Here is a 24,225-nt window from a genome sequence, read left to right as displayed (position 1 = left end):
CTTATTGGCCATCTTTATATCCTCTTTGATGAGGTATCTGCTCAAGTCACTGGCCCTTGTTAAAAATTTGGGTTGTTTATCTTTTTGTTGTGGAGTTTTAAGAGTTCTTCGTATGTTCTCAATATTATATGATTTGCAAATAATATCTTTTCCCATTCTGTAGATTGTATTTTCTTTCTCTTGATACTGTCCTTGGATGCACAAAATTTTTAAATTTTGCTAAACTTCAGTTTATCTATTTCATCTTTTGTTGCTTGTGCTTTTGGTGTCACATGTAAGACTCAATTGCCAAATCCAAGGTCATGAAGATTGACCCATATGTTTTCTTCTAAGAGTTTCAGTTTGGGTTTAGGTCTTTGGTCCATTTTGAGTTAATTCTTGTATATGGTAGGAGGTAAGGGCTCAACTTCCGTCTTTTGCGTGTGGCTCTCCAGTTTTCCTAGCACCACTTGTTAAAGATACTGTACTTTCCCCACTGACTAGTCTTTGTAACCTTGTAGGAAATTGACTGACCATAGCTGTATGGCTTTATTTCTGGACTCTCTCCTACTCAGTTGATGCATATGTCTGTCCTATGGCATTGCCACATTGTTTTGATGACCGAAGATTTGTAGTAGCTTTTGAATTGGGAATTGCAAGTCCTCCAACTTTGTTCTTTTTCAAGTTTTTTTTTTTTAGGTCCCTTGAGATTCCCTATGAATTGTAGGATCAGCTTCTCTATTTCTGCAAAAAAAGGCCATTGGGATTTTGATAGGGATTGTGTTGGATCTGTAGATGAGTTTAGAGAGTATTGCCATCTTTATAATACGAGGTCTTGCCACTCGTGAACATGGGATATTTTTTCATTTATTTAGATCTTTAAGTTCTTTCAGCAGTGTTTTGTAGTTTTTAGGGTAGCTGCACCTCCTTAAATTTGAAGTTAAATTTATTCCCAAGTATTTTGTTATTTTTGATGTTATTGTAAATGGAATTACTTTTTTAAAAAAATATTTTATTTATTTATTTGAGAGGGAGATTGAGCACGAGCAGGGGGAAGGGCACAGGGACAAGCAGACTCCCTGCTGAATGGGGAGCATGATGTGGGGCTTGATCCCAGGACCACAGATCATGACCTGAGCTGAAGTCAGATCCTTAACCAACTGACCCATCCAGGCACCCCTAAATGGAATTGCCTTTTAAATTTCCTTTTTGGATTATTTATTGCTAAGGTATTGAAATACAACTGATTTTTGTGTGTTGACCTTGTATCCTGCCACTTGGCTGAATTCACTTCTTCAGTTTAATAGGTGTGTGTGTGTCGTCTTTAGGATCTTCTGTAGCTAACATCATGTCATCGGTGAATAGAGATAGTTTTACTTCTTGCTTTCCAATTTTTCTTTCCTAATTGCTCTGGCTGGAACTTCTAGTGTGAGGTTGAATAGAAGTGGCAAAAACAGGCATCCCTGTCTTGTTCCTGATCTTAGGTGGAAGGTTTTCCATTTTTTAGTACTGTGTATCTTGTTAGCTTTGAGATTGTGTGTGTGTGCATGTGTGTATGATAAATGCCCTCTACCAGGTTGAGGGAATTCTTTTCTCTTCCTAGTTTGTTGATTGACTTTTCATGAAAGGGTGTTGGATTTTGGCAAAGGCTTCTTCTTCAACAACTGAAATGGTCATGTGGGTTTTTTCCCTCTTCTCCTTTTGCTTCCACTTTCACTGATGGAAAGTTCTGACCCAAGCCAAGCAGATGGGGCTCCAAATGGGGTAGCAGCCATCTCTTCCCCTGAGAGCAATTCTTGGTTTGGATTTCTGAGGGTAGAGGGTCCACCTGAGGAAATCAGGCAGCTAGAGAATAGAGTCTTGCAGAGCTGAGAGTATGGGGTGGGAGTGAGTCCCAGAGGTGTTGCCAACCTCAGGTATGTCCTGCTATCTGTGGGGTCCCCAAAAGGCTGGCTGGGCATGGAGGCCCTGATACCTGGCCAGGCTCTGAGATGGGGAAGCTCGCAGGCCATGCCTTTTGGTGGGCAATGGGCATTAGGCTGGGACAAACCTCCCTTGTTCGTGTCATTCATTCATTCGTTCGTTCATTCGTTCATTCATCACTGCGGGGGTCAAGTTCTCTAGAGCAGTGGTTCTGAAACTTGCTTAAGCATTGGAATCCACTGGAGGGCTTGTCATAACACGGATCACTGGGCCCACTCCCAGAGTTTCTGATTCAGGTCTGGGGAGGAGCCTGAGAATCTACATTTTTTTTTAGGATTTTATTTATTTATTTTAGAGAGAGAAAGTGTGTGCAAGCGTGGGGAGGGGCAGAGGGAGAGGGAGAATCTCAAGCCGACTCCCCACTGAGCATGGTCTGACATGGGGCTTGATCTCATGACCCTGAGATCATGGGCCGAGCTGAAATCTAGAGTCAAACACTTAACCGACTGAGCCACCCAGGCGCTCTGAGAATCTACATTCCTGACAAGTTCTTAAGTGCTGGTGCTGCTGGTTTAGGAACTGCACTGGGAGAAGCACCCCCTAGAGGCCGAACCCGCTGGGGATGGGGGTGCAAGGGATTCCCGGAGGGCAAGCTTTGTGGTGAAACCTGTAAGAGAGGGTAGGATGAAGAGAGGGTGGGGGAAGAAACTGGGCACTCATGAGGGTTCAGCAGGAGCATGGCCTTGCCTGACCCCAGGAGGGGCCCTGCCCTTGTGCTGTCTCAGGAACAGAGGGCTGGGCTGTTCTAGCCCCTTATGGGCCAGTCACTGTTTGGGGCTCTCCTGGGTGGTACAGGTGAGGTGGCCTCCTCTGGAGACCTTGCAGGTAGGGATCTGGGAGAGGATGGACAGCATGTGCTGTGAGCACCTACCGTGTGCCAGGCATCGCTCTCAGCATTGTCTGTATGGCAGGGATGAGCGTGTGCCTACCCTCCTAGCTCTGGCATCCTTCTGGAAGTGATCGATAACAACAGAGGCATACTGTAACGTCAGATAGAGACAGGTGCTGTGCAGAAAGATGAGGCAAGGCTGGGGGTCAGAGGGGGGACCCAGGTGGGGGTACTTCAGATGTGAAGGTGAGGACAGGCCTGGTGGATGGGTCTAAGTCCTCATTTTAGGTCTGGTGGGGAAGACCTCCCGTTTCATGGATGAGGAGACAGGAGGGAAGTAAGGGGCCGTGCCCAAATTCACCCAGCAGTGGCAGAGCCCTGAGTTGGACCAGTTTGACTCTGAGGAGGATTGCTGAGCCCTGTCCCCACCCTACTGGCATCTAGCCCGTCCCTCAATGCCCTTGCCTGGGACCAGACTCTCTGAGGGCCTGAGCTGCCGGCAGATCTGGGTGCTCTCATCTCAGCCTGCTGGGCTGCACGTCCCAGATAAAGTATCTGCCCTCCCTCTGTAGCCCTTCCCCACCCGCCCCATCCTCCAGGGCCCAGCCACCAGCCTGCCCCGCCCCCTTGTTTGTTTTTCACCCTGGTCACTGGTGGTTTTTCTAGAGCAGCACTGTCCAGTAGAACTTTCTGACGTGCCAGAAATGTTCTAGAAGGGCTCTGTCCAGTAGCCACTAGCTACATGCGGCTTTTAAGCACTTGAACCCTGGCTGGCGAGACTGAAAAACAGAACTCTAATTTTTTATTGAAGTATGGTGGATTTTTTTTAATTGAATTAACAAAATTCTCATTAAACATTTTTAAAATTAATTTAAACGTATACCCAAGTAGCCACATGTGGCTGGTGGCCACAGGAGGTGGCACAGCTGCCCTGCACAGAAATCACTGCCGGGCTGGGAGAAGTCTAGTACCATCTCTCTAGACCGGAAGTGGAGACACATTGGCGGACGTTACACCTTCTCCCAGGGGAACTGATCCCCTTGGCCAAATCCCAGACGTGCTTTTGGTGACTTTATGCCTGGCCCATGTAAAATTCACCCTCTGGCCTACGAGGTTCCTGGTGTGTCCCAGATGACTGCCACTCTTCGAAGGTCTGTACGGGTTCTGTAAAAAGTCAAGCCAGCCGATGGAGGTTTGTGGCCAGAAAGTTTGGGAAACTGGGTGAAGCAAAGTTAAACAGGATTCTTCACTGCACAATTTAGAGCTTTTAACATGCCAGAGTATGTTGTGAATTTCCAAGGGGTGAACAATAGAAGCAATGTTTCCCAAACTTACTCGACGTGGAACCCTTTCGGGATGGGAGTGCTGAGCTGGACAGGTGCTGTGGAACATAGTTTAAAAAATGCCCTTCTCATGGTTTCGTGTCTCTAGCGGACCCTTCAGGAGGCCAGGGTAAGGTTTCGTTTTCTTTCCATCCTTATTGCCTGCTAGCTTGCTGAGGGAGAGAGAGGGAGGCAGGAACTTAACATGTCCCCTCAGTGGCCCATTTGTTTTTATAATGTTTATTCATAGAAAACAGTGGCCCCGTGCCTCGCATGTGTCAGGCCTGTGCCGGGCGGTGGGATTGGCACGCTCAGCAGGCAGAGCTGGCCACCTTCCGCTCTCTGCGTCTGCCCCCTCCCACCCACCCCACATGCACACACATGCACATACACATACACACGTACATGGAGGGGTCTTGGAGCTTTCCAACCTTCCTGGTCTCAGCCCTAGCACCACACCCTCTCCCAGGCCCTGAGGTGCCTCCATGTTGCAGCCAGAGGCTTGGGGCTTCAGGAAGGCTGGCTGGGCAGCTCTCTTTTCAGACCGCAAGTGGTCTGGGTTCCGTGCGCCACGTTCACCAGCTCCTTCACTTGAGCGAGGCAGCAGAGCGAGCTTCCCTGGCCTTCAACTGTCCTCAGCCTTGGTGGCCTGGGCGGGGTGCCCACACAGTTGGTCAGTGCAGTTCAAGGCAGCCTGGGTGCCTAGCACACCTGGACCCTGACAAAACATCTTCCCTGTTGGCTGGGGTGGCTGCAGTGGCCCCTATGGTGGTTGACATGTGTCCTTTCCTGCCCTGACCTCGAGGGGCACCCTCTGGCTAAGGGGCCTGCCAGGACCTTCCCAGGCATGTGCCCTTTCTGTCTCACCCCACCCTTGGCCTCTCCTTTTCCCTCTCTGCTGACCCCTCCCCGTCACTGAACATGCTCAGGCATCTCCTGCCCTAAACCTCCTCTCCTGGTGGGAGAACCCAGTGGCCATGCTCCCCATTCTCAGCACCTCTCTTTGCTTATTCTTTCCTGAAACTTCTCTGCCTGGCTTCCTGAGCACCATGCCCCTGCCCACCCCCCAACCTGTCCCAGGACAGCCCTCGATTGTCCGAGGGGACTATACTTCTGGGCCGGCCTGGCCCTTCAGGGTTGGAGTCTTGGGGTTCCAACCTTGCATCCTTGACCCCTCTGTCTGCCCATCCCCCTTCTGCTATCTGCTAACTGTTCCCCTCTCCAGGACCCTCATTGTCTCTCACTTCCTGGGGCAGCTGCTGCTTCTATTCAAGTTCCCCTAATTGGTCCTCCTGCTGCAGCCAGAACGGCTTGGGGAAAGCACCATCTGATGGCTCCCCGCTGCTCTGACGAGGCTGTCGGAGAACATTCTCTGGCAGCCCAGGCCCTACTCAACAGGCACAGCCCTGTCACAGCCGCACCCAACCCCTTGGGAGCCTGGGCTCCCTTTCCGTCTGCCAAGCTGTTGTCTTTTCACCTTTACCCTGACATCTGGGCAACTCCTGTTCACCTTCAGTCTCAGCTTCAAGGTCACTGCTTCCAGAAAGCCTCTCTGTTCCCACCTAGACACAGATCATGTTGTCCTTTGAAGGCTTTCTCGCATATAAGCGCCCGCCTCCCCGTTCATAGGGAAGGCTGTGTCCTGATCTTGGTGCAAATGCCTTTTGGATACCCTTAGACCCTCCTGCCTCAGTCGCTGAGCTGAGGGCCTGATACCCCTTTTGAAGGTACGTCTGATTCCCAGGGCAGGAAGAGGTCATGCTGGGCCAGGGGAGCAGGAGACCTGGACTTCCTGTCCTGGCTCTGCCAGTGACTCACTGTGTGACCTTGGAAAGAAAGATCTTCCCAGGTCAGGGCCTCAGTGTCCCCCATTTAGTGCAGTGGGTGGGCTGGGCCCGTGCTGGGTCTGCTGCTGGTCACTGGTAGTCCCCTGCAGCTCTTGTTCTGGGCACAAGAGGGCAGCCAAGGGCTTTGGAGCACTGAGGAATGTGGGGCAACAGCTTTAAGGAAACTGCTCTTTACTGACCCCAATGCTGGGGGGACGGGGGAGGGGGGCTCTCATTTCTGACCAAAGGAACTGCACTAGGCTGGAAGCTCACCCAGGGCACCTTGAAACTGGCATTACAAGGAATATGTTTTCCCAACTGCCGCCTCCGAGCTCTGGGCACGGCAGTGGGAGGCCAACGGCCTGCATCTCTTTCCACAGTGGTCCTTTGCTGTTGCGACCATCACAGAGATCCCCCCTGTCATCTTCCTCCCCAACTTCCTTGTGCAGAGGAAGGTGCTGAAGCCCCTCCGGACCCAGACGGGAGGAACCATCATGGTAGGTGGGGAGGCAGGCGGAAGCAACTGCTGGGCTCCAGACCCCCGCGCCTCTGGGCTTTTGCTCACCCTGGGCTCTCCATCTGGAATATACTCCTCCCACTTCGTAGTTGAACAAAATCCTGAATATTCCTCAAGGCACAGCAACAACAACTCTTTCTCCCGGAGGCTTTCCCACGTGCTCCAGGACATTGAATTCCTTGTTCCTCCCCCCCGCTGACCGCCCATTAGAGTTACCGTATTTGCTGGTATATAAGATATAGCCCCATTCCCCAGAGAGTATATCCTCAAACAGTGGCTTCACTGTACTCTATTCAAGAGGGAAAACCAAACCCCCATGACTTCAGTGGTGGGCGATGCTCCCCTCACCCTGCATATGGGTGGGGCAGTAAAGAACACTTGCAGCAAAATTAGGTTTCATATCCCATATGTAGTTGTCTTTAAAAGTAGTCACAGGCTGCAGTTAATTGGAGGTAGAGGAATATTGCCGTTTTAAATGTAGGATGATCTAATCCAGAGCTGGATCAAGACCAGTTGATCCCGATAGTTTTCTTTTTAGCTCTGCAAATTTGTACCTTGTTTTGTTTGTTTGTTTATTGGAATATGACTACCCACCCCCAAACAATGATTTCCTACGCAGTCTGCCATATTTCCATGGGCAAAAAATTGTCTATTTTCCCTTTGAAAGCCCCATTAAGATCATTGTCAGCTCACCTGTGATCATAACTACTTAACTTTGATTTCTTCCAGTTTCTTGGCAAAATTGCAAAGGGGCTTATGCGCCCCACATCTCATATGCCAGCCAATCTGGTACTTGCTTCCAAGACCCAGTCTGAGTTTGCTGGAGGATGGGTGCCTCCTGAACCCTACCTCATAGGTCAGCCCTACCTCAGAGCTGGCTGGACATAGCATAGTGTTTATGGAATGAATGAGTGAAGCTATGAATGAGTAAGTGAGGGAATCGGTTGCCTGTGCTTCTCACCCTGTGCTTGTCTCCAAAGGCAGGGAAGCTGGCCATGGAGCGAGGCTGGGCCATCAATGTGGGTGAGTGCCCTGGCCAGCCTGGCCTGCTGGGTCCTGGGGGCTGGGAGGGCCAGGAGGAACCTGAGGGCAACCTGAAGAGTTGAGAGGCTCTGGTGCCTTATTAAGTGGGATGGGGGAGGGTATGCAGCCATCTGGTGTCTGGGAGGGACCAACCTGTGCCTCCATCTGGGGTGGGATCCTTATCTAAAGGAGTTCCCCAGTTGGCTCTCCAGCTCTGCCTTTGCATACTTCCAGTGACAAGGAGCTCACTCCCTCTGCAAAAGCCTTCACAATCCCCTGGGCAGCCCTGGGTGGGGCTAAAACCTGTAGCATTTCAGAGTCTTTCCTGAAAAACTCCATCAGCCTCCTGGGGCCCAGGACGGTCTACAGGGGCTTGGTCACGTGATGGACAGACAGGTCCGGGGTCAATACCACGGCCTTCTCAGGGGCCTGAGGGCCAGCACTCTGCAGTCCCCTGGACTCTCCCGCAAGATTGGCTCATGGGAGGGCTGCACACATCTTCCTGTCTCGTCCTCATCTGTCCCTCACTGAGGCGCAGCACTTCACAGTTCGCAAAGCGCTTATGGTCTGGCCTCTCACATGAGCTGGGCGTTGTTGTTGTCGGTCCCATTGTATGGATGAAGAAATAGGTTGGGGGAGAGGCCTGGTGGCTTGCTCAGAGACCCAGAGCAGAGAACCCCTACGTTTGGCTGTGAGCTCGGCAAGGCTAGGGGCTGGGGCTCTTCCATCTTGGTATCGCCAGGTAGCCAACATTAGGTCTGGCATAACCATGATGTTATGAGACACTGCTAAATGGATGACTGAAGGAGACATGCCCTGTGTGTCTACAGCAGGGTCCTTACAAAGACCCAGGGAGGCCCTTCCCACCTGGAAGATGTTATGATCTGGTAGAGGTTAAGAGCCCAGGTCCTGATCCAGCCTGGGTTTGAATCGTGGTTCTGCATGGCAGTCAGCTGTGTGATCCCAGGCAAGGTGCTGGTTTTCTGTGTGCCTCAGTTTCTTCATCTGTAAAATGGAGGTGATGATAACAGTGTCCCCATCTGGGGCTGTAGGGAGGTTTCAGTGAGCTCTGTGCCCAGTTAGGAGTTCATGATTGGCCATTATCTCATTGTTAAGATCCATTGACAGCCTCTTGGCATGAAAAGAGGCAAGTCCTTTGTAGCTGTGGGCCCTGGATTCGACCTGCTGGGTGGGGCCCTGAAACTCAGGTCCTTGTAGGGGTTGCAGGGCAGTGGGCTCTCAGAGTGGGGGAGAGGTGGGAGCCAGACCCTGGTGTCCAGGGCCGCCCATTGCCACGGGTGGCCATGACCCGCAGAAGGTGCCCTTCCTGACCATCCCTTTCTACCACCTGCAGAATGTGGGTGGTCCCTAGCATAAACGGGTCCCCCACAGCCCCACCACCCCTTCCTGGCATGGGAAGTCACATGGAGGCAGGCCTGGGCCTTACAGAGGCAAGGAACAACTTTTTGCCTTGAGAAAGATGAGCTCCTGGCCCCTGGGGGTTGTGATGGGCACTGGGGGCTGACTTGTCAGGACAGCCTGAGAGGTTTCTTGCTCTGGACAGGGATGGCTGTGATGGCAAAGCTGTCTCCTGACTCGGGGATGGCGACGTGCTCAGGTGCTCGGTTCACTTTGCCAACCTGGAGTTCCAGGAGCCTGTGCCTGGGAGCTGAGCAGGCACAGGGTGTGGGCAGGATGGGGGGGGTGACCACACCGCGTCTGCCCTTCCACAGGTGGCGGCTTCCACCACTGCTCCAGTGACCGGGGCGGCGGCTTCTGCGCCTATGCGGACATCACGCTGGCCATCAAGGTGCGCTGCGACGCACGTGGGTCCTCGCTCGAGGAGCCCTCCTTGGAACGCCCCACCAGCCCCAGTTGGGTGTTCTCCTCTGCATTACAGAAAAGGGAACTGCGTCCCAGGAGGGGAGGAAGCTGGCAGGTTGCCCAGCCAGGCTGGGACTCCAACCCAGACCTGACACTTGCTCTTCTGCATTGTCTATGCTGCAGGGAGACAGTGTGGCCTCAACAATGGTGGGGACTGGAGAGGGGCAGCCCATTTGTCCACAATATAGGGAGCGCATCACTCTACCGGAGTGAGGAGGAGATGGGCATAATGATGGGGATGGCTGGTTCCGGCAGGCCCAGCCCTGCGCCAGCCTCCAGTTGCCCTCCTTACCTCATTTACTCCTCCCCTGTACAGAGGAGGAGACCCCAGCCTAGAGAGGTGAGGGGCAGGGCGGGGGGCCTACACCTCTGCTGGGTTGCTGAGTTCCCTTTAAGCACCCTGTGCCTGGCCTGGTTCTGGGCATCAGGAATGGGCTGGCGTGGTCCCTGTTCTCACAGAGCACACAGACTAAATGGGGGAAGTGGGGCAAGCAGGTCAGCAGACCCCAGCCATTCAGAGAGGGGGACACACAGGAGACCTTCCAAGAGGGTGGGGGAGGGGAAGGAAGGCTTCCCAGGGAAGGAGACATGAGAACTTGGCCTTGTAGGATAAGGCAGAGAATGCAGGATGAAGTTCCAGGCACAGCCTTGAGGGGACATTCCCTCTCTCAACCCCTATATATTCCCCTAGGAGTCCTGGGCTGTCTCTGAGGGCTAGCCCGACTACCCTGCTCCTGACCTCTAGCCTGCCAGGGTACAGCACATGCTGCCTCCTCCAAGGAGCCTTCCCTGACCGTGCACACATGCTTCTCTCGACCTGCACGGGCTTCTCCTGGGTGTGGGACTTCTTTGCCCTGCGGCCTGATTGCCCACAAGTGTGTCCAGCCTCCCACCTGACCCCTCACCAACTAGGAATGCCCCAGGGGCTATGTCCTCTGGCCTGTGTGGGTCCTCACTGCCCCCTCCCCTCCCCTGGCAGTTTCTGTTTGAGCGAGTGGAAGGCATCTCCAGAGCCACCATTGTTGATCTCGATGCCCATCAGGTGAGTACCCTGTGGGGGCTGCGGTCTCATGGCCCTGCCTCCCCAGGCCCCCATCAGCTCTGTCACACGGCCCCCCACTGTGGAGCTCCCTTCCCCCTGGGGACATTGCCAAGCACCAGGCTGGGCCTCTGCCACCCCCACCCTGATCTGCTTCTCTCCTTGCAGCCCATTTTCTGCGCCTTGGGCTGGAAGTGGAGGGTCTGTCTTTGTCCCTCTGCCCCGCTCAGGCCATCCTGGGCACTGGGTCCTCCTCATTGCTTCTGCCAAACCCAAGGGTGCTTCCTCCCTTCTGACTGCCCAACACACCAGGCTGAAGACGCTTACTAAAGCCCAGTCTGGCCATGCCACTCTCATGTTCTAAAGCCTGCTGCGGCTCCCCAGTGCTTCCTAGTCAGGTTGGGGTGCCACCCCCTGCAGATAGCTGAGGACTACTGTGGACCTGCCCGTCAGACAAATGCTCGCACACAGGATTTCAGGGGTGCGGGGGCCAGAGGCCACTACTTAAGAACTCATTGCCTGGGGGTGAAGCAGCAGAATGCAGGGCTTCCTCCTCAGGACTCCAAATATAGGGCTGGCTCCTCTGGTCAGACAGGGCAGGACATGAAATGGGCTCTCGAGGACCCCTCCCACACCCCTGCTGTTGTGCCTTTGTGCTGGTAGGTGCCTTGCTTGGGGGGGGGGTGTCCTGTGACACTGAACTCTGGTACCAAGTCACACCTGCCCAGCCCTTTCCAGTTTACCTTTCCCATTCCTGACCCCCGCTGATCCTGCCACAGACCAGAGAGGGTGGCAGGGCTGGAATTCCTTTCTCAGTCCGTGGAGAAGACACGCAGAGGGCTGGGGCTCGCTCAAGGTCACACCAGAAGACCATGGGGCTGGGATTTGAGGTTGAATTCCAGCCCTGCCACTTAACAGCCAAGAGACTCTCTGCCTCCAAGGGCCAACTGAGCTGCCCACGCACTCATGGGCCATTTCCTGGGGTGTGTGCGGGGGTCCTGTCCTTGCTGAGGACGCCTGTGTGCAAGTAGCTTTCACGTCCTCCCCACAGGGCAATGGGCATGAACGGGACTTCATGGGTGACAAGCGCGTGTACATCATGGACGTCTACAACCGCCACATCTACCCCGGGGACCGCTTCGCCAAGCGTAAGCTGCCCCCTCTCCCTCAGCCTTAAGTGCACTCGTGCTTGGATGGAGCTCTCTCTCCTGAGTGTTCCCTGCATGCCGTGCTCTGCAGGAGTCCCTTCAGTCATCCTCAGCATCCCTGGGAGGTGGGGATTGCTCCCCTTTTACAGACACGCAAACTGAGACTTAACTCACTTGACCTGTCCGAGATCACATAAACCTGCCCAATAAACAACACGTGTGGGGCCTTGCATTGGGGAAGTCACCAGAAGAAAAATAGAACCCCTCCTGCGTATGCATTTATCTGGTAGAAAACAGGGAAGGACAAACAAGAAACGAGAGGAAAAATGGGGTAAAGAGAAATACAAAATAAGAGGGCAGAAACCAAGTCGGGCGTAATGGTTGTGAAAACAAATGCAAGTGGCTTAAACTTACCAGTCAAAAGGCAAAAACTCCCAGACGCATTTCTTTTTTTTGAAGATTTTATTTATTTATTTGACAGAGAGAGGCACAGCGAGAGCAGGAACACGAGCAGGGGGAGTGGGAGAGGGAGAAGCAGGCTTCCCGCCGAGCAGGGAGCCCGATGCGGGGCTCGATCCCAGGACCCCGGGATCATGACCTGAGCCGAAGGCAGACGCTTAACGACTGAGCCACGCAGGCGCCCAAAAACTCCCAGATGAATTTTGAAAACACAGCACCCGGGCCACTTTGCAAATAGGGGACATTTATGCCAGTGGATCTACTGAGGGTAACTCAGCCCCAGGTGTGGCCCAGGGGCCCGGTTTCTGAATGGGGACCAGAAGGTGCTGGATTGGGGCCTGAGGGTGCAGCAAGGGTGTCCACATTTCCAGGTGGAGGCTCAAGGAGGCAATGAGATCAGATGTTACCCACATGGGTCTCAAAACCCTTAGGGCACAGTGTTTTAGCTGCAGTCCCTTCTCTCCCTTGGTCCCCCTTGCAGTTCTTGGTGCTCTTTAGCTTCATTTTGGGTGGGATGAGGCAGAGCGGTGCTGGCATCAGACTGTTTCCAGTCCTGCCTGGGGCACCGACAGGGACCCAGGCAACCTTGACCTTCCTGAGCCTATTTCCCTTCTTTGCACATCGGGGCTCTTCCTGTCTCCCGCTCAGAGGCCATCAGGCGGAAGGTGGAGCTGGAGTGGGGCACGGAGGACGATGAGTACCTGGATAAAGTAGAGCGGAACCTCCAGAAGGCCCTCCGGGAGCACCCACCCGACGTGGTGGTGTACAACGCAGGCACTGACATCCTGGAAGGGGACCGCCTTGGGGGGCTGTCCATCAGCCCACAGGTACGTCCGGACCCTGGGGGCTGTGGGGTCCGCCCTGGGGACCCGCGGCAGCGGGCAAGGCAGGCGGCACAGGTGCTTTCCCTGGTGTGGGGGAGGGGCCGGCCGGGACTTCCCGAAGCCACAAGGACCCCGGCCTTCCCCCATCGCTCCACAGGGCATCGTGAAGCGGGACGAACTGGTGTTTCGGGTGGTCCGTGGCCGCCAGGTGCCCATCCTCATGGTGACCTCGGGCGGGTACCAGAAACGCACGGCCCGCATCATTGCCGACTCCATCCTTAATTTGTACAGCCTCGGGCTCATCGGGTCCGAGTGCCCCAGCGTCTCGGCACAGAACTCGGACACACCTCTGCTGCCGCCTGAGGTGCCCTGACCACGCCGCTGCCCTTCTGCTCTTCTGCGCGGCCCCCTGCCTGCCTCGGCCCCGCCCGCCCCTCACTGCTTCTCCTTTTCTAACCACGGGGGCGGCGGGGGGGCGCAGCTGCCAGGAGGCGCTGAGGGGCAGGGGCCTGTCCCTGACTGGGCCGGCCTTAGGGGCAGCCCCTCCGCTCTCCCCATTGGGTGTCAGGGGGTCTCCAGGCCCCTCTGTGGGTAGGGGCGGAAGGCAGGGCCTGAGTCCCAGAAGACCTCATGTGGGGTCACCGTCTGACCAGACCCTGCAGAGGCAGGCAGTTTCGCAAGGAGGGAGGATGGCAGGTGCGGCTTTGGGGGCACAAGTCATGGGATTTGTTCCACCCTCCCCTCCTGACATCAGGGAGGGCCTGAAGCGCCATGGGTGCCCGTGTGGGTGGGGCTGAGAGCTGGGTGCTGCAGGTAAGCCTCTGCGGGGGTGGGCTCTGGATTCCCAGCCAGCAGGCAGGAGCCCTGGTCCTAGATGTGAGGGGTGGCAGGGAAGGGGTACGAGTGGGTTTGCCCATCTGGTATTCCCCTTCAATAAAGCAAGGGCTGGACCTGCTTTCCTGAGGCTCCTCGGTGGCGATAAGGGGAGGGGAAGGCCTGAGGAGCCCCCAGTCCATGCTTCAGCCATGTTCTTGCCTGTTATGGAGGGTAGTAGGTTTTGGGGGAAGAACGCTTGGCTCAGTGATGGGCCTCAGCACTGGAGGCTTGAGGGGGCCGCCCACCCCAGTGGGGAGGGGACAGAGGAAGGTGAGGCCCAAAAGGGGACCTTGGGGATGGGGGCAGGTGGCCAAGCTGGGACCTGAGGCCCCAAGTAAGGACCGAGGTGCTGGTGGCCAGGCTGGAGTTCCTGGAGGGAGGGCAGAGGTAGGTTGTATGGGTAGGATCTAGGGCAGGGCCTTGAGTTGGGGGGACTGTAGCCTCCACTGGCCTCACCCAAAGTGCCCAGGCCCTGATTGTGCTTGGAGTCCAAGGTCCCAAGTGGGCCCTGACCTCTGGTCTTTGGAATGCCCCAGACCCTGACCTTGACCTCAGCTCTAATTTGACGGGGACTTCCAGGGCCCCCCAGGAGGCTGGGTGGGGGGGGAGCATCCACCCCTCATTCCCTGGGTGTGTTCTTAGACAGCGATCACAGGTGGGGGGGTGGGGGGGAAAGTGGGCCAGCTGAGGCATCCCCGTCCCCAATCAACCCCACCTGGAGGACTCATGTTCATTACCATATGGGGGTACTCTCACATTCTCCCACATTCTCCCTTGGTGCTCCCTCTGCTGGGGGACGGGAGGAAGCGTTTCAGAATCATGAACTTTCAAAAAGACTGACCTCCTGGACTAGACCTCGAGGCACTAACCACACCCTTGGACTCCCTCACCTGCCCCCCCGCCCTTGCTGTTGGTTTCTCTGCACCTGACTGAAGGTACCTAACATCCCCTCATTTCCACCTGGGGCCTGCGACCTCTGGGGGCAGGCAGTGGGCTCGCTTCATCACTGTTGAGCTTCTATTTGTAGAGAACCATAAAGGCTCTTCTTGATTGGACTGGCTGCTGTGTATTCTTGAGATGAAGCATCCTTACCTCCTAAGGATTAAAGGAAGTAAAGATTTAAAATTCACATAGCACAAGGCCTGACCTCAAGAGCTGCCCAATAAATGCTAGTATTTCATTTTGTTCTCAGAGTCCAATGAAGTAGGTCATTGTTCCCATTTTACAGATAAGACTACTGAGACTCAACAAGGCATTTGCCCCAGGCCACGCATGTGGTAGAGCCAGGTTTGAACCTAGCTCCTGCCAGATACCTAAGTATATGTTCTCAGATGCCTCAGATTTGGCAGGAGTGAAGGAATGAGGTGGGGGTTGTTGCTCCCCAGACATAGGCGGGTCCAGGGTCTGGGAATGTGTGGGGAGGGGATGCAGGCAGGACTGGGCTGTGATGGCGGCTCTGCCCAGGGTGGGAGGCAGCTGGTGGGCCCCAGCAGGGCAGCATGTGGGGTGTGGGGGGGTCTTCCAGCCCTGGGCTGTGGTTGGAGCATGTGGATGGAGCACGGGGCTGGGCTGGGCTGGGGCAGGGGGGTCCAGGCAGGTGGAGAGCAGAGCCTGTCCTCAGCCTGGTAGAGTGACCAGGGCACCCCCAGTGTTAGGGCACAGCCTGGTTGGGAAGCAGGGTGGCCCCCAAGTGTTCGTGCCAGGGACAAGGACGGCAGGTGTTAGCGGGACTCCCCAGCAGATTGGAAGGAGACTTTTAGGACCCTCCCTGGCTCCTCAGCCAAATGCTTGGGGTTTAAGTCCAGGACCTCCTCCAGGGAGGCCCACTCTTGAGTTGGTTTTATTTTGCTCAGCCAATACTGGCAGGGGACACCCTGCTCTGGGCTCAGGGCCAACATGGGGAGGCTCAGTGCCCTACCCTGGAAGTGATACTGTCCTGGGGTTTTTTCTGAGGCTGCAGGGTACAGCAATTAACGCTTGGGCTCCCATCCCTCACCAGCCTGGCTTTGAGTCACTTCCACCCCTTGCTAGCCCGGTGACTTGTCCTCAGCTCGTGTATCTGCAAAATGGGGTGATAGTACCTACCTCTCAGGGTCATCATGAGGATTGAACAAGTTTGTAAGTTGCTTAAAGCAGGGTCCAGCATGGAGTCGTTGATCTTAAAAAGAACTCCGTTATTTTACCAGCCAAAAAAATGGGTTTATTTAGGAATGGCAGACAATTGCAACATGGGACAAACAGGCTATGGCAAAAACCATAAGCTGGTCCTTTATAAAGGAGAAGAACATTATTTTATGGAGAAGGGGAGGAAATCGGGAGGGGTTGTTCTGAAGGAAAGCCCAGTTGGAGAAAAGCAAGAGTTGAGGGCGCTGATGGTTTCCCACAGACTGAGTTGCTGGGGTAGTCAGTCTCTTGTAGGAGATGGAGTGTGCATTTTATCCTATTGGGAGCTATAAATGACGATTCTTTCCTGTGGAGGGTTCTTCTGTTGGGGTCTGAATGACAGGGCTTCCTGTAATTGACGGCCCGTGGTGTGATGTGAGGGCTCCCCCTGCTGGCCTCCTGGTGCCATGCTGGTGAGGTTTTCCTTTATTAATTTTCAGAGTAAGCACTCAGTACATGTTACCCATCATCATGATCACTTTTAAAAATGAGCAGACAGAGACTCAGAGAAGCGAAGATCACACAGTCAGGCAATGGAAAAGCCAGGGAATGGACGCAAGTCCATCTAACCGCAAAACCAGTGCCCTTTCCCCATAACCAGACCTATGGGCAAAGGGTTGGAATGAGATGATCTTGGGGAGCATTGTGTCCTGCAGGCCACCAGGACCTCTCAGCCCCTCCCTCACACCCTGGCCAGCAATCCTGGGAGAGGCAGATGTCAGCACCCCAGTGTCCAGTTGAGACCGGGAACCTGGAGGGGAAAAGCAGCCTCCTTGGTCCGTGGAGAGTGGTGGCAGGGCCAGGGAGCGGGCAGAGTGGCAGAAAGTGGGTAAGCGGCCATCTGCTCGAGCTGGGGCCTGGAAAGACGAACAGCATCCACGTCCTACCCTTGAGATGCTCTTCAGCTGGAGGATGCACATTGGGCTTTCTGCAGCTTGAATTGTGCAAGCACAAAGTGAAGTTTTAAAAATAAAACCAAGCAGGCAGCTGAGAAGTGCTTTATGAATTGGCGTGTGCGTAGTCAGAGCCGAGGGTCCCTGGGACAAGCTGTCCCACCCCGCTCATTGCGCAGATAGCACACGGAGGCCCAGCCTCGTGCCACTGCAGCTGGATGGGGCGCGCTGGGGTGGAGGAGAGGGAAGGCTGTCCTTCGCCGAGGGCCTGCTCAGATCCTGGCTCAGTGCGGGCAGTCACCACCATTGCTTTGTCTGCAGGAAACATGAGGCCCACGGAGGGCTGTAAAGGAGCCTGACATCCCCAGTGAGCAAAGGAACCAGAGCCCAGCCTCCTGGCTTCCTCCTGTCAGTCTTCTTATAGGGCGTGGCGGGAGGGAGGGACAGAGGGGCCATGTTGAGCGCCGATAGAAAGTGCTTTCAGGAAGAGGGCACGGGGGACGCCCTCCCGCCACAAGCCCCACAGCCTCCGTGCCCCTCTCCTTCCTCTGCCATCCTCACAGTGGCCTCCCTGGGCAGGGACTTTGAACCTCATGTACAGCCTAGGACACCAAAGCCCAGAGAGGCACACAGCACTTGTCCAAGGCCACACCTGGCCAAGTGGCAGAGGATGGGCTCTGCCACCTCCCAGGTGTTTTTCTCTGCACTCCCTTGTCACTATTAGCGTTAAGACACTGTTGACAGGACAAGTAGGAGCCATGAGCTCTGCCGAGGGGGTCTCGAGAGAAAGGGCGCAGGCTGTGGAATCGGTAGCCTTGGGCTCGAATCTGCCTCTGCAACTGGCCTGCAGAGTGACCCGGGGCCGATGGCATCCCTTCTCTGAGGCTCACCTCTCCCTCTCCACAAGGACTGTGTGAGATTATGGAAGTGGGGCTGGCATAGAGTCTCCGGGGCATTCGAGGACAGAATTAGGATCCAGAGAGTGAGTGTGGGAGGGACCCTCCTGAGTCACCGTCCAAGCCCCTGTTGCACGGACAGGAAACTGGAGACCTGGAGACGCGGGGGCCTTGCTCCATGCCGGAGCTGGGCCCCTGGGAGGCAGTGTAACACGGTGGCTAGAGCTGGGATTAGCTTCCCAGCCGGGCCACTCCCTGGCCTGGCCGTGCGGGCTTTCCTTAGACAAATCACTGCCCCGAGCCTGAGTCTTTTCCCTCACAAGCTGTGTTGGCATAGGCAAGTGCTCAATTAATATTAGCTAATAATACTATTCGGTGGGAATGAGGCAGGATGGTCTCACCGCCAGACCTTTCCAAAGGCCATCATAATGGCGGCCAACACGGCGCAGTGCTTCCGGGTTCACGGCTTAGTTCTAGCACCTGGCCGGCCGGCATGTACTACACCGCTCCATCCTCGCACAACTGTGTTTGCAGACGAAGAAAGGGGGTGCAGGGAGGGTCTGTCTCCCAGCTGGGGTGTGCTCCCCGGCTCACCCCAGAGCCTGGCGCTGAGCCACTTCATGTGCTCCACCTTTGGGTGCCCCGTGGGGGCGTGACCTCCCCCTTCTGGAAGGTGGGGGAGTGGAGGGTTTGCACAACAGGGGGCCTTCTGGCTAGGCTGTTTCTGGGACTTCACACCCCTTTTCCAACTCTGAGTGTGCCGTGGCCTTGGAGCTCTGGGGAAGGTGTCACACACAAGGGGGGAGGGGTTCCTGCTGGGGCAAAGGCCCACTCCCTTCTGGGACCCGGGAGCCAGTGCGCGCAGCCTGCTGGTCGTCTCGGTAACCGATACCCAGGCGGCCAGACAAAGTTATGGTGTGTGGCTGGGAGGCTATTTTGTCTAATATGCAAAAAGGCCTTTGGAAATTCCTGGAGCCCATCTGGTCCTAGTTACACCACAATATTGCTGTCTCTTCAACTCACAGACAAGGGAACACTTTTATTTCTCCTGTCGGAGCTCAGGAATGTGCCTTAAATGCAGCCTGCAGCCGCCCGTTTGCTTCCCAGAGTTCCTTGATCGTGTGTCAGACCCATCATCCCTTTAAATGCCCACCACTCCTTCCCCTCGGCTCCCCCCACCCCAGACAACCCCTCCGAATCCTGAGGGTACCATGGGGAGGGCTGAGGCCTCAGAGGTGGGCCTGCCTGTCTTTGCGATGTGCCCCTGATGTCTGTGCTTTCCTGTCCGTGGAACCAGAGATAGGAACTCCGGAGACGTGAACACAGGCCTGGCTTGTGGGAGGCACTTGGTAAATGCAGGTTTTCCAATTAGCTCCATGAATTGGAGAAAGTCCCTTGACCAAATACAGGGGCCACTAGCCTCTGTAAAATGGGGTCTGTAACTCTAAGGGATGTCGATAAGCTTTCCTTTTCCACCTGGCACCTCTCCACCCACTGAGGCCTCCCCAAGAACCAGAAGGCAAAACAAAGAGAGACTCTGCACCTACAGCAACTTTGAGGAAGTCCAGGCAGGGCTGCCCAGGCACGTCTCCCTGAGCTGGACTATGTGTGTGTTTCTTCCCCAGACTTCTGGTCCCCGTGGGTCCCTTGGGGCTCCTGCGGGCTGCAGTGTCCAGAGGCTGGGTATGGCTGTTCTGTGCACTCTTGCTGACACATGGCCCCCCCATCCTGGGCTGGCTGACCACCGGCTGCTACCCTGGTTTGGGGCAGCCGGCACCCTCCTCCCTTCCTTGGGGAGCTCCCACTCCTCCATCCCCGGCTGTAACAGTCACAGTCCCCTACCCCAAAGGTAGAATGTGATGAAAATTCAGATCCTCCTCATCCAGCCCCCTCCTTCCAGGCCAGGGCAGGGCTGTATTTCCCCACCCTCTGAAGTTGGATGTAGCCCTGAACTTGCTTTCTGAACTGTGAGCTCAGGGGCTTGTGTATCTCCTGGGTGGAAGCTTTCTGAGCCAGTGGGTGAGTTTCATGACCCTTTGTCATGGTGATGGTGGGAGCATGTTTGGGCCATAGCATCTCTTAGTCTGGGTCCCTGGAAGCCCAAGGTAAGTAGAGCCCCCACTCAAACAGGGGGTGGACTTTCAGTGTGAGTGAGAAATAAACCTTTGTTCTTTAAGGTTTTGGGTGGCTTGTTAGGAGCATTAACCTTGCCCACTCTGGCTGACACATATCCCCTTTCCATGATCACAGAGGTGGTTTAGTGATGCAATGTTACTCAAACTGGACCAGAATCCTTATCTAGACTTTTTTATTTTGGGGGATGAGTGGGGAAGGGACCTTGTTTCTTGAGTTACAGAGCAGTCATATTTTGACCACAAAGATAAAGCCCATCTAAGGTATGAAAGTGCAAAATGGAGGCAGAAAAAGGTAAAATGCGATGGAGAAAGAGAATTCTGGGGACATCAAGACAGAGCTGCCATGAACAGCTGTACAAGTTGTGCACTACACAATTCTAAAGAGTGCTATTTACACAGTTGTCACGATATATTTGTTTATTCACCAGGACAATTTCCCAGCAGATGGCAGTCAAGTGTCTCGAGGAAGTGGAACCTTTCTCTACTTGGCACAAATCTACTATACAGGCTAAAAGCCATGCTGTGTCAAGACCCCAGTCTCAGTCCTTGGGTCCCCAGAGCTTCCTGAACTTGAGTACTTGGTAGAGTTGATTCTCTTGATAAATTCCCTTTGCTGTTAAACTGTGCTCACAACAGAATCATTGGACACTCTAGTCACCAACCAAAGGCATCAAGCTCATTTTCCACTTTTCAGAGCAGACCTTAAGTGCTTTTAGAAATAAGAGTCCAACAACAAGAGAGGACACAGAGCAACCTTCAAAAGCAGGCACACCAGCACCAACAACATAGCAGGTGGGGGCCGTTGGTGTAGGTGCAGGTAACCTTTCCCCTCTCAGTAAGCACCTAGATTCTTACTCTACCATGCTGCGGCCTGAAAATGGTTTGCAGTGGTCATTTTTTTTTTTTAGAGACACAGAGAAGACATTGTGTAGACATCTCCTCTTAAATGGTTAAATTATAACTGTGTGGTTGCTTAAAAGGACAGATCAAAATTATCTAGGGAGTTCACATATGTGTGGCTTAAGCTAGATAAATAATGCATCACTGTAAAAGAAAGGATGGTGTCCAGTGAGGTCCAGACCCCCTGCTATTCCCAGCGCTGGGGGGAGGCTGCCCTTCCAGCCGGGGCCCTGATCCCACGCTGCCCTGCGCAAGATAGCTCACTCCCATGACCCTAATGCCAGGAGTTTCCAGGACAGGTTTAGGGGAGGCGGTGGGCTCTGGCAACAGATGATCTGGGGTGGGGTCCCGGCGCTCACTGCCTTTTCTAGCTGGATGACGCTAGACAAGTGCTCTGCCCTGTGGAGCCTCAGTTGCCACTTCTCGAAAATGGGAATGTTGACACCCACCCAAAGGGCTGCTGGGAGGGTCAGGTGGCGTGGGAACCACCAGCGTTTAGTAGGTGCTCGGTGCACAGCGACTGGCACCGGGTGGCTTTCTTGTCGCGGCTCACCCCTTTGTCTGCAGCCCCTGCCAGGCCGCACAGGGGGCAGGGATCAGGTCTGCTCTCCCAGGGCCGGTGGGCATCCAGTAGGTGCTCCATAAACACTCTGTCATTGTTCCAGTTGTGAGGGAAATTGGCCGGTGCCTTTTGGGGCTGTGGGGGAAACAGACCAGGAACTGTTTTCGACAGGCCAGGCTAGAGACCTGCTTCCTCATCCCACTTCTGGGAGCGGTGGGGCTCCAGTGTCCCCTCTGAATCCGTGGGGGCCCCATCCCACTCCTGCGTGAGTGCCCCCCCTTCCCTACTCCCCTCCAGGCCCGTCTCAGGTCTCCCAGTGAGCGTTGCTTGGCATTGGCGGGACCTAGAGAAGGGAGCCCCCAGGCCTCGCCAGCAGCCCTGGGCCAACACAATTGTTTTTCCCTCCGGAGCTTCCAGGGAGCTGCTGACAGCCAGGCTGGGGAGCTCGGGGTGAGGCGCCAGTGAGTGTAGGAGGAGCCAAATTCACTCTCTCCATCCATGGAGTAGCACTGGGGTAAACGGGATGGCACTTCCCTTTGACCTTGGGTGAATGACTTAGCCTCCCTGGTCTCAGTTTCTTCATCTGTAAAATGGAGACCGTATCAGCACCTTCTCAGCCGAGCGGTGAGGAATGAATAAGTGGGCTCATGCAAAGCACTCAGAACAAAACCTGGCATGTAGCGAACGCTGCAGAAATGAGTTGCCACGATTATTATAATTGTAAGTCATTCCTTCCAGACTTCTAGTCTGAACTTTGGCCCTCAGCTGCAATGACGAGGGTCTGTCATTTCCCGTCTCTGAGCCTCAGTGTGCCCGTGTGTGTGCTGGAGGCTATGAGCCTGTGTGAGGTCCCCTGTCTGGGAACTGTCCCAACCTCCCCCTCCTCCCCGCCCTGCAGGGCATGGGTCACCTGATCTCTGGGAGGACCTCCCAGCCCCATCAGCCCCAGAAACAGTAGACCTTGGGCCCCGGGCTATTGCCATGTCCCGTCCCCCTTTGCACAGGAATAAATATGGAGGCCTGAGAGGGACAGGGCTAGCTGCTGAGCAGATGTCAGGTCCAGCGTAGCTGAGGTGTGGTCAGGCAGGTTCCCTTGGGCCCAGCTACGGGAACAAGCTGTCCCGACTCGTCTGGCTGTTGTGCCTCGCAGACAGAGCAGTCATCAGCCCCAGCCTCACCCGCCCCTTGGCTCCCCTGGCTCCTTGGCCCGCACAGCCCCTGCTGATGGAGGTCGTGCTAGGTGACCAGGGGCAGGCCCTGCTGATCCGAGGCCCTCCATCCCTGACCTCCACCTGAAAACCAGGGGCCGGAGCTCTTGTTCTCTGAGTGCGCTTCCTACCCAAGACCTTGGAGACGGAGGACAGGAGGCATGTCATCACAAGGGGCCAACACTGGGCACCAGGAGTCACTCAGGACTTCACACCCCTGATGGCCTGTGGGAGGCAGAAACGAAATGTGCATATCCAGCCGGGGGGGGGGGCATCTCCCCTACCACAGCCCCAGCCTTCCCACCTCCTCCACCACCCCCCTGCCCGGACTCAGAGTGGGTCTGGGCTGAGGAGAGCAGCTCCTGGGCTGTGTCGATGGACCACATTCCCCAGAACGGGGCAGGGTTGCAGAGCAAGCCACAGGGGCCCCTGGGAAGGGGAGGGAGATTTATAACATTGCCTCGGGATGCCGGTCCTGGCCAGGCAGATCCTAGGGAGGCAGACCCTAGTCCACGTGGGGCCCCATCATGGTCTGCTGGAACCAGGAGGAGCAACAGGGCCCAGCCTTCTAGGCAGCAAGGGAAATTGAGGCAGAAGCCCAGTTATAGGGCCTGATGAGCATGACCCTCCGAGGAGGTGGCTACTGTGTGGACACTCAGGCCCCATGGTCCTTGTGAATGCAGGGCTCAAGGCCATTGACTTCTAACCCTACCTGCTGATGGGAAGGAGACTGCTGCCCTTTCCATCCCTGGTCAGGTCAGGCTCAGACCCCAAACAGGGAAAGGCTGCTGTGAGGGGCATTTGAGATTGGCTCCTGGATTTGAATCCCACCTATACCACTTCTTGGCTTTGTGACCTTGGGCAAGGCCCTTTTCCTCTCTGAGTTCCCATTTCCCCTCTGCAGATAAGACAGTAATGCCCCCAACATATGAAAATTGGCCGCCGTGTGTACCAAAGATCCAGTAGGCAGTTGGGGCTCCGTGCCGCTGTCCTCCACCTCCCCTTCTCAATCTAGGGGGCCTGAGGGAGCAGGCATGGGTGATGTTTGCTCTGGCACAGGTTCCTAAGTCCCTGGCAACTTCTAGGCCAGGCCTCAGCTGCCTTTTCCAGACGATGCCAGCCCAGGGACAGATTCTCTGCCCATGGGAACTTGGGTCCGCCCCAGGAGCATGGGCCAGATGGCGGGAAGGAGAGAGGGCAGGGTGGAGGCTTGGCCAGGGCTCTGCCAAGGTCTCCTGGTCACAGGTTGGAGAACAGGCCCTGCCTGCAAGAGCCCAGCGCCAGGGGCTGGCAGCCGGGGTCCAGCGCAAACAGTGGTGCTCCCCACTGAGAGCTGGAAATGGGAGCCTGGGGAAGCCTGCAGGCGGTGAACAAATATTTTCCCAAAGGATGCTTGGAACAAAGCTCATTCGGGGAGCTCCCTATGGTGGCTGGACCTGTGGAATGCTGGGTGGGACGAGGGAGGCGGCACCTGCTGACAGTGAAGAGAGGGTGTCCAGCAGGGCTTGGCAGTCAGACCGCAGAGCCAGGGGGCTGGGACAGGGCGTCCGGGCCTAGGGCCAAGGCTCCAGGGGCCCGAGCTCCCTCTCGGGGAGGGCTGGAAAGACTCAGCAGGCCACAGTGCTACATCTCAGCATGCCTCGCACACGCTAGAAGAAAGTGCTCCCTCGGCAGACGCTGCCGGCATGCTCCGGCTTGGGGAGGGGCCAGGGGCTTCCAGGGCCCAGGATCCCGGTATCACTACGCACAGCAGCCCTGG

General features: G+C 55.4%; 1 protein-coding gene across 3 annotated transcripts in view; it reads left to right on the top strand.

Annotated features, from left to right (window-relative positions):
* Nucleotides 1-14,764, top strand: part of HDAC11 (histone deacetylase 11) — a 23,475-nt gene extending 8,711 nt beyond the window's left edge. For 2 of the 3 annotated variants that reach the window (XM_025885655.2, XM_073901719.1), the window contains exons 4-10: nt 6,320-6,436; nt 7,437-7,479; nt 9,213-9,289; nt 10,343-10,405; nt 11,454-11,550; nt 12,658-12,836; nt 12,991-14,764. In XM_025885655.2, the coding sequence (XP_025741440.1) occupies nt 6,320-6,436; nt 7,437-7,479; nt 9,213-9,289; nt 10,343-10,405; nt 11,454-11,550; nt 12,658-12,836; nt 12,991-13,206 (792 nt within the window). In that variant the 3' untranslated portion in view covers nt 13,207-14,764. Of the gene's footprint in view, nt 1-6,319; nt 6,437-7,436; nt 7,480-9,212; nt 9,354-10,342; nt 10,406-11,453; nt 11,551-12,657; nt 12,837-12,990 lie in introns of all 3 variants that reach the window. The other variant, XM_025885656.2, reaches the window with a different exon arrangement.
* The last annotated feature ends 9,461 nt before the right edge of the window (nt 14,765-24,225 follow it).

The sequence above is a fragment of the Callorhinus ursinus genome, unplaced genomic scaffold (assembly GCF_003265705.2).
Source record: "Callorhinus ursinus isolate GAN/ISIS: 27379988/994484 unplaced genomic scaffold, GSC_fseal_2.0 scaffold15, whole genome shotgun sequence".
Lineage (NCBI taxonomy): Eukaryota > Metazoa > Chordata > Mammalia > Carnivora > Otariidae > Callorhinus > Callorhinus ursinus.
Note: the sequence above shows the minus strand (reverse complement) of the source record. Positions and strands in the feature narration are given on the sequence as shown.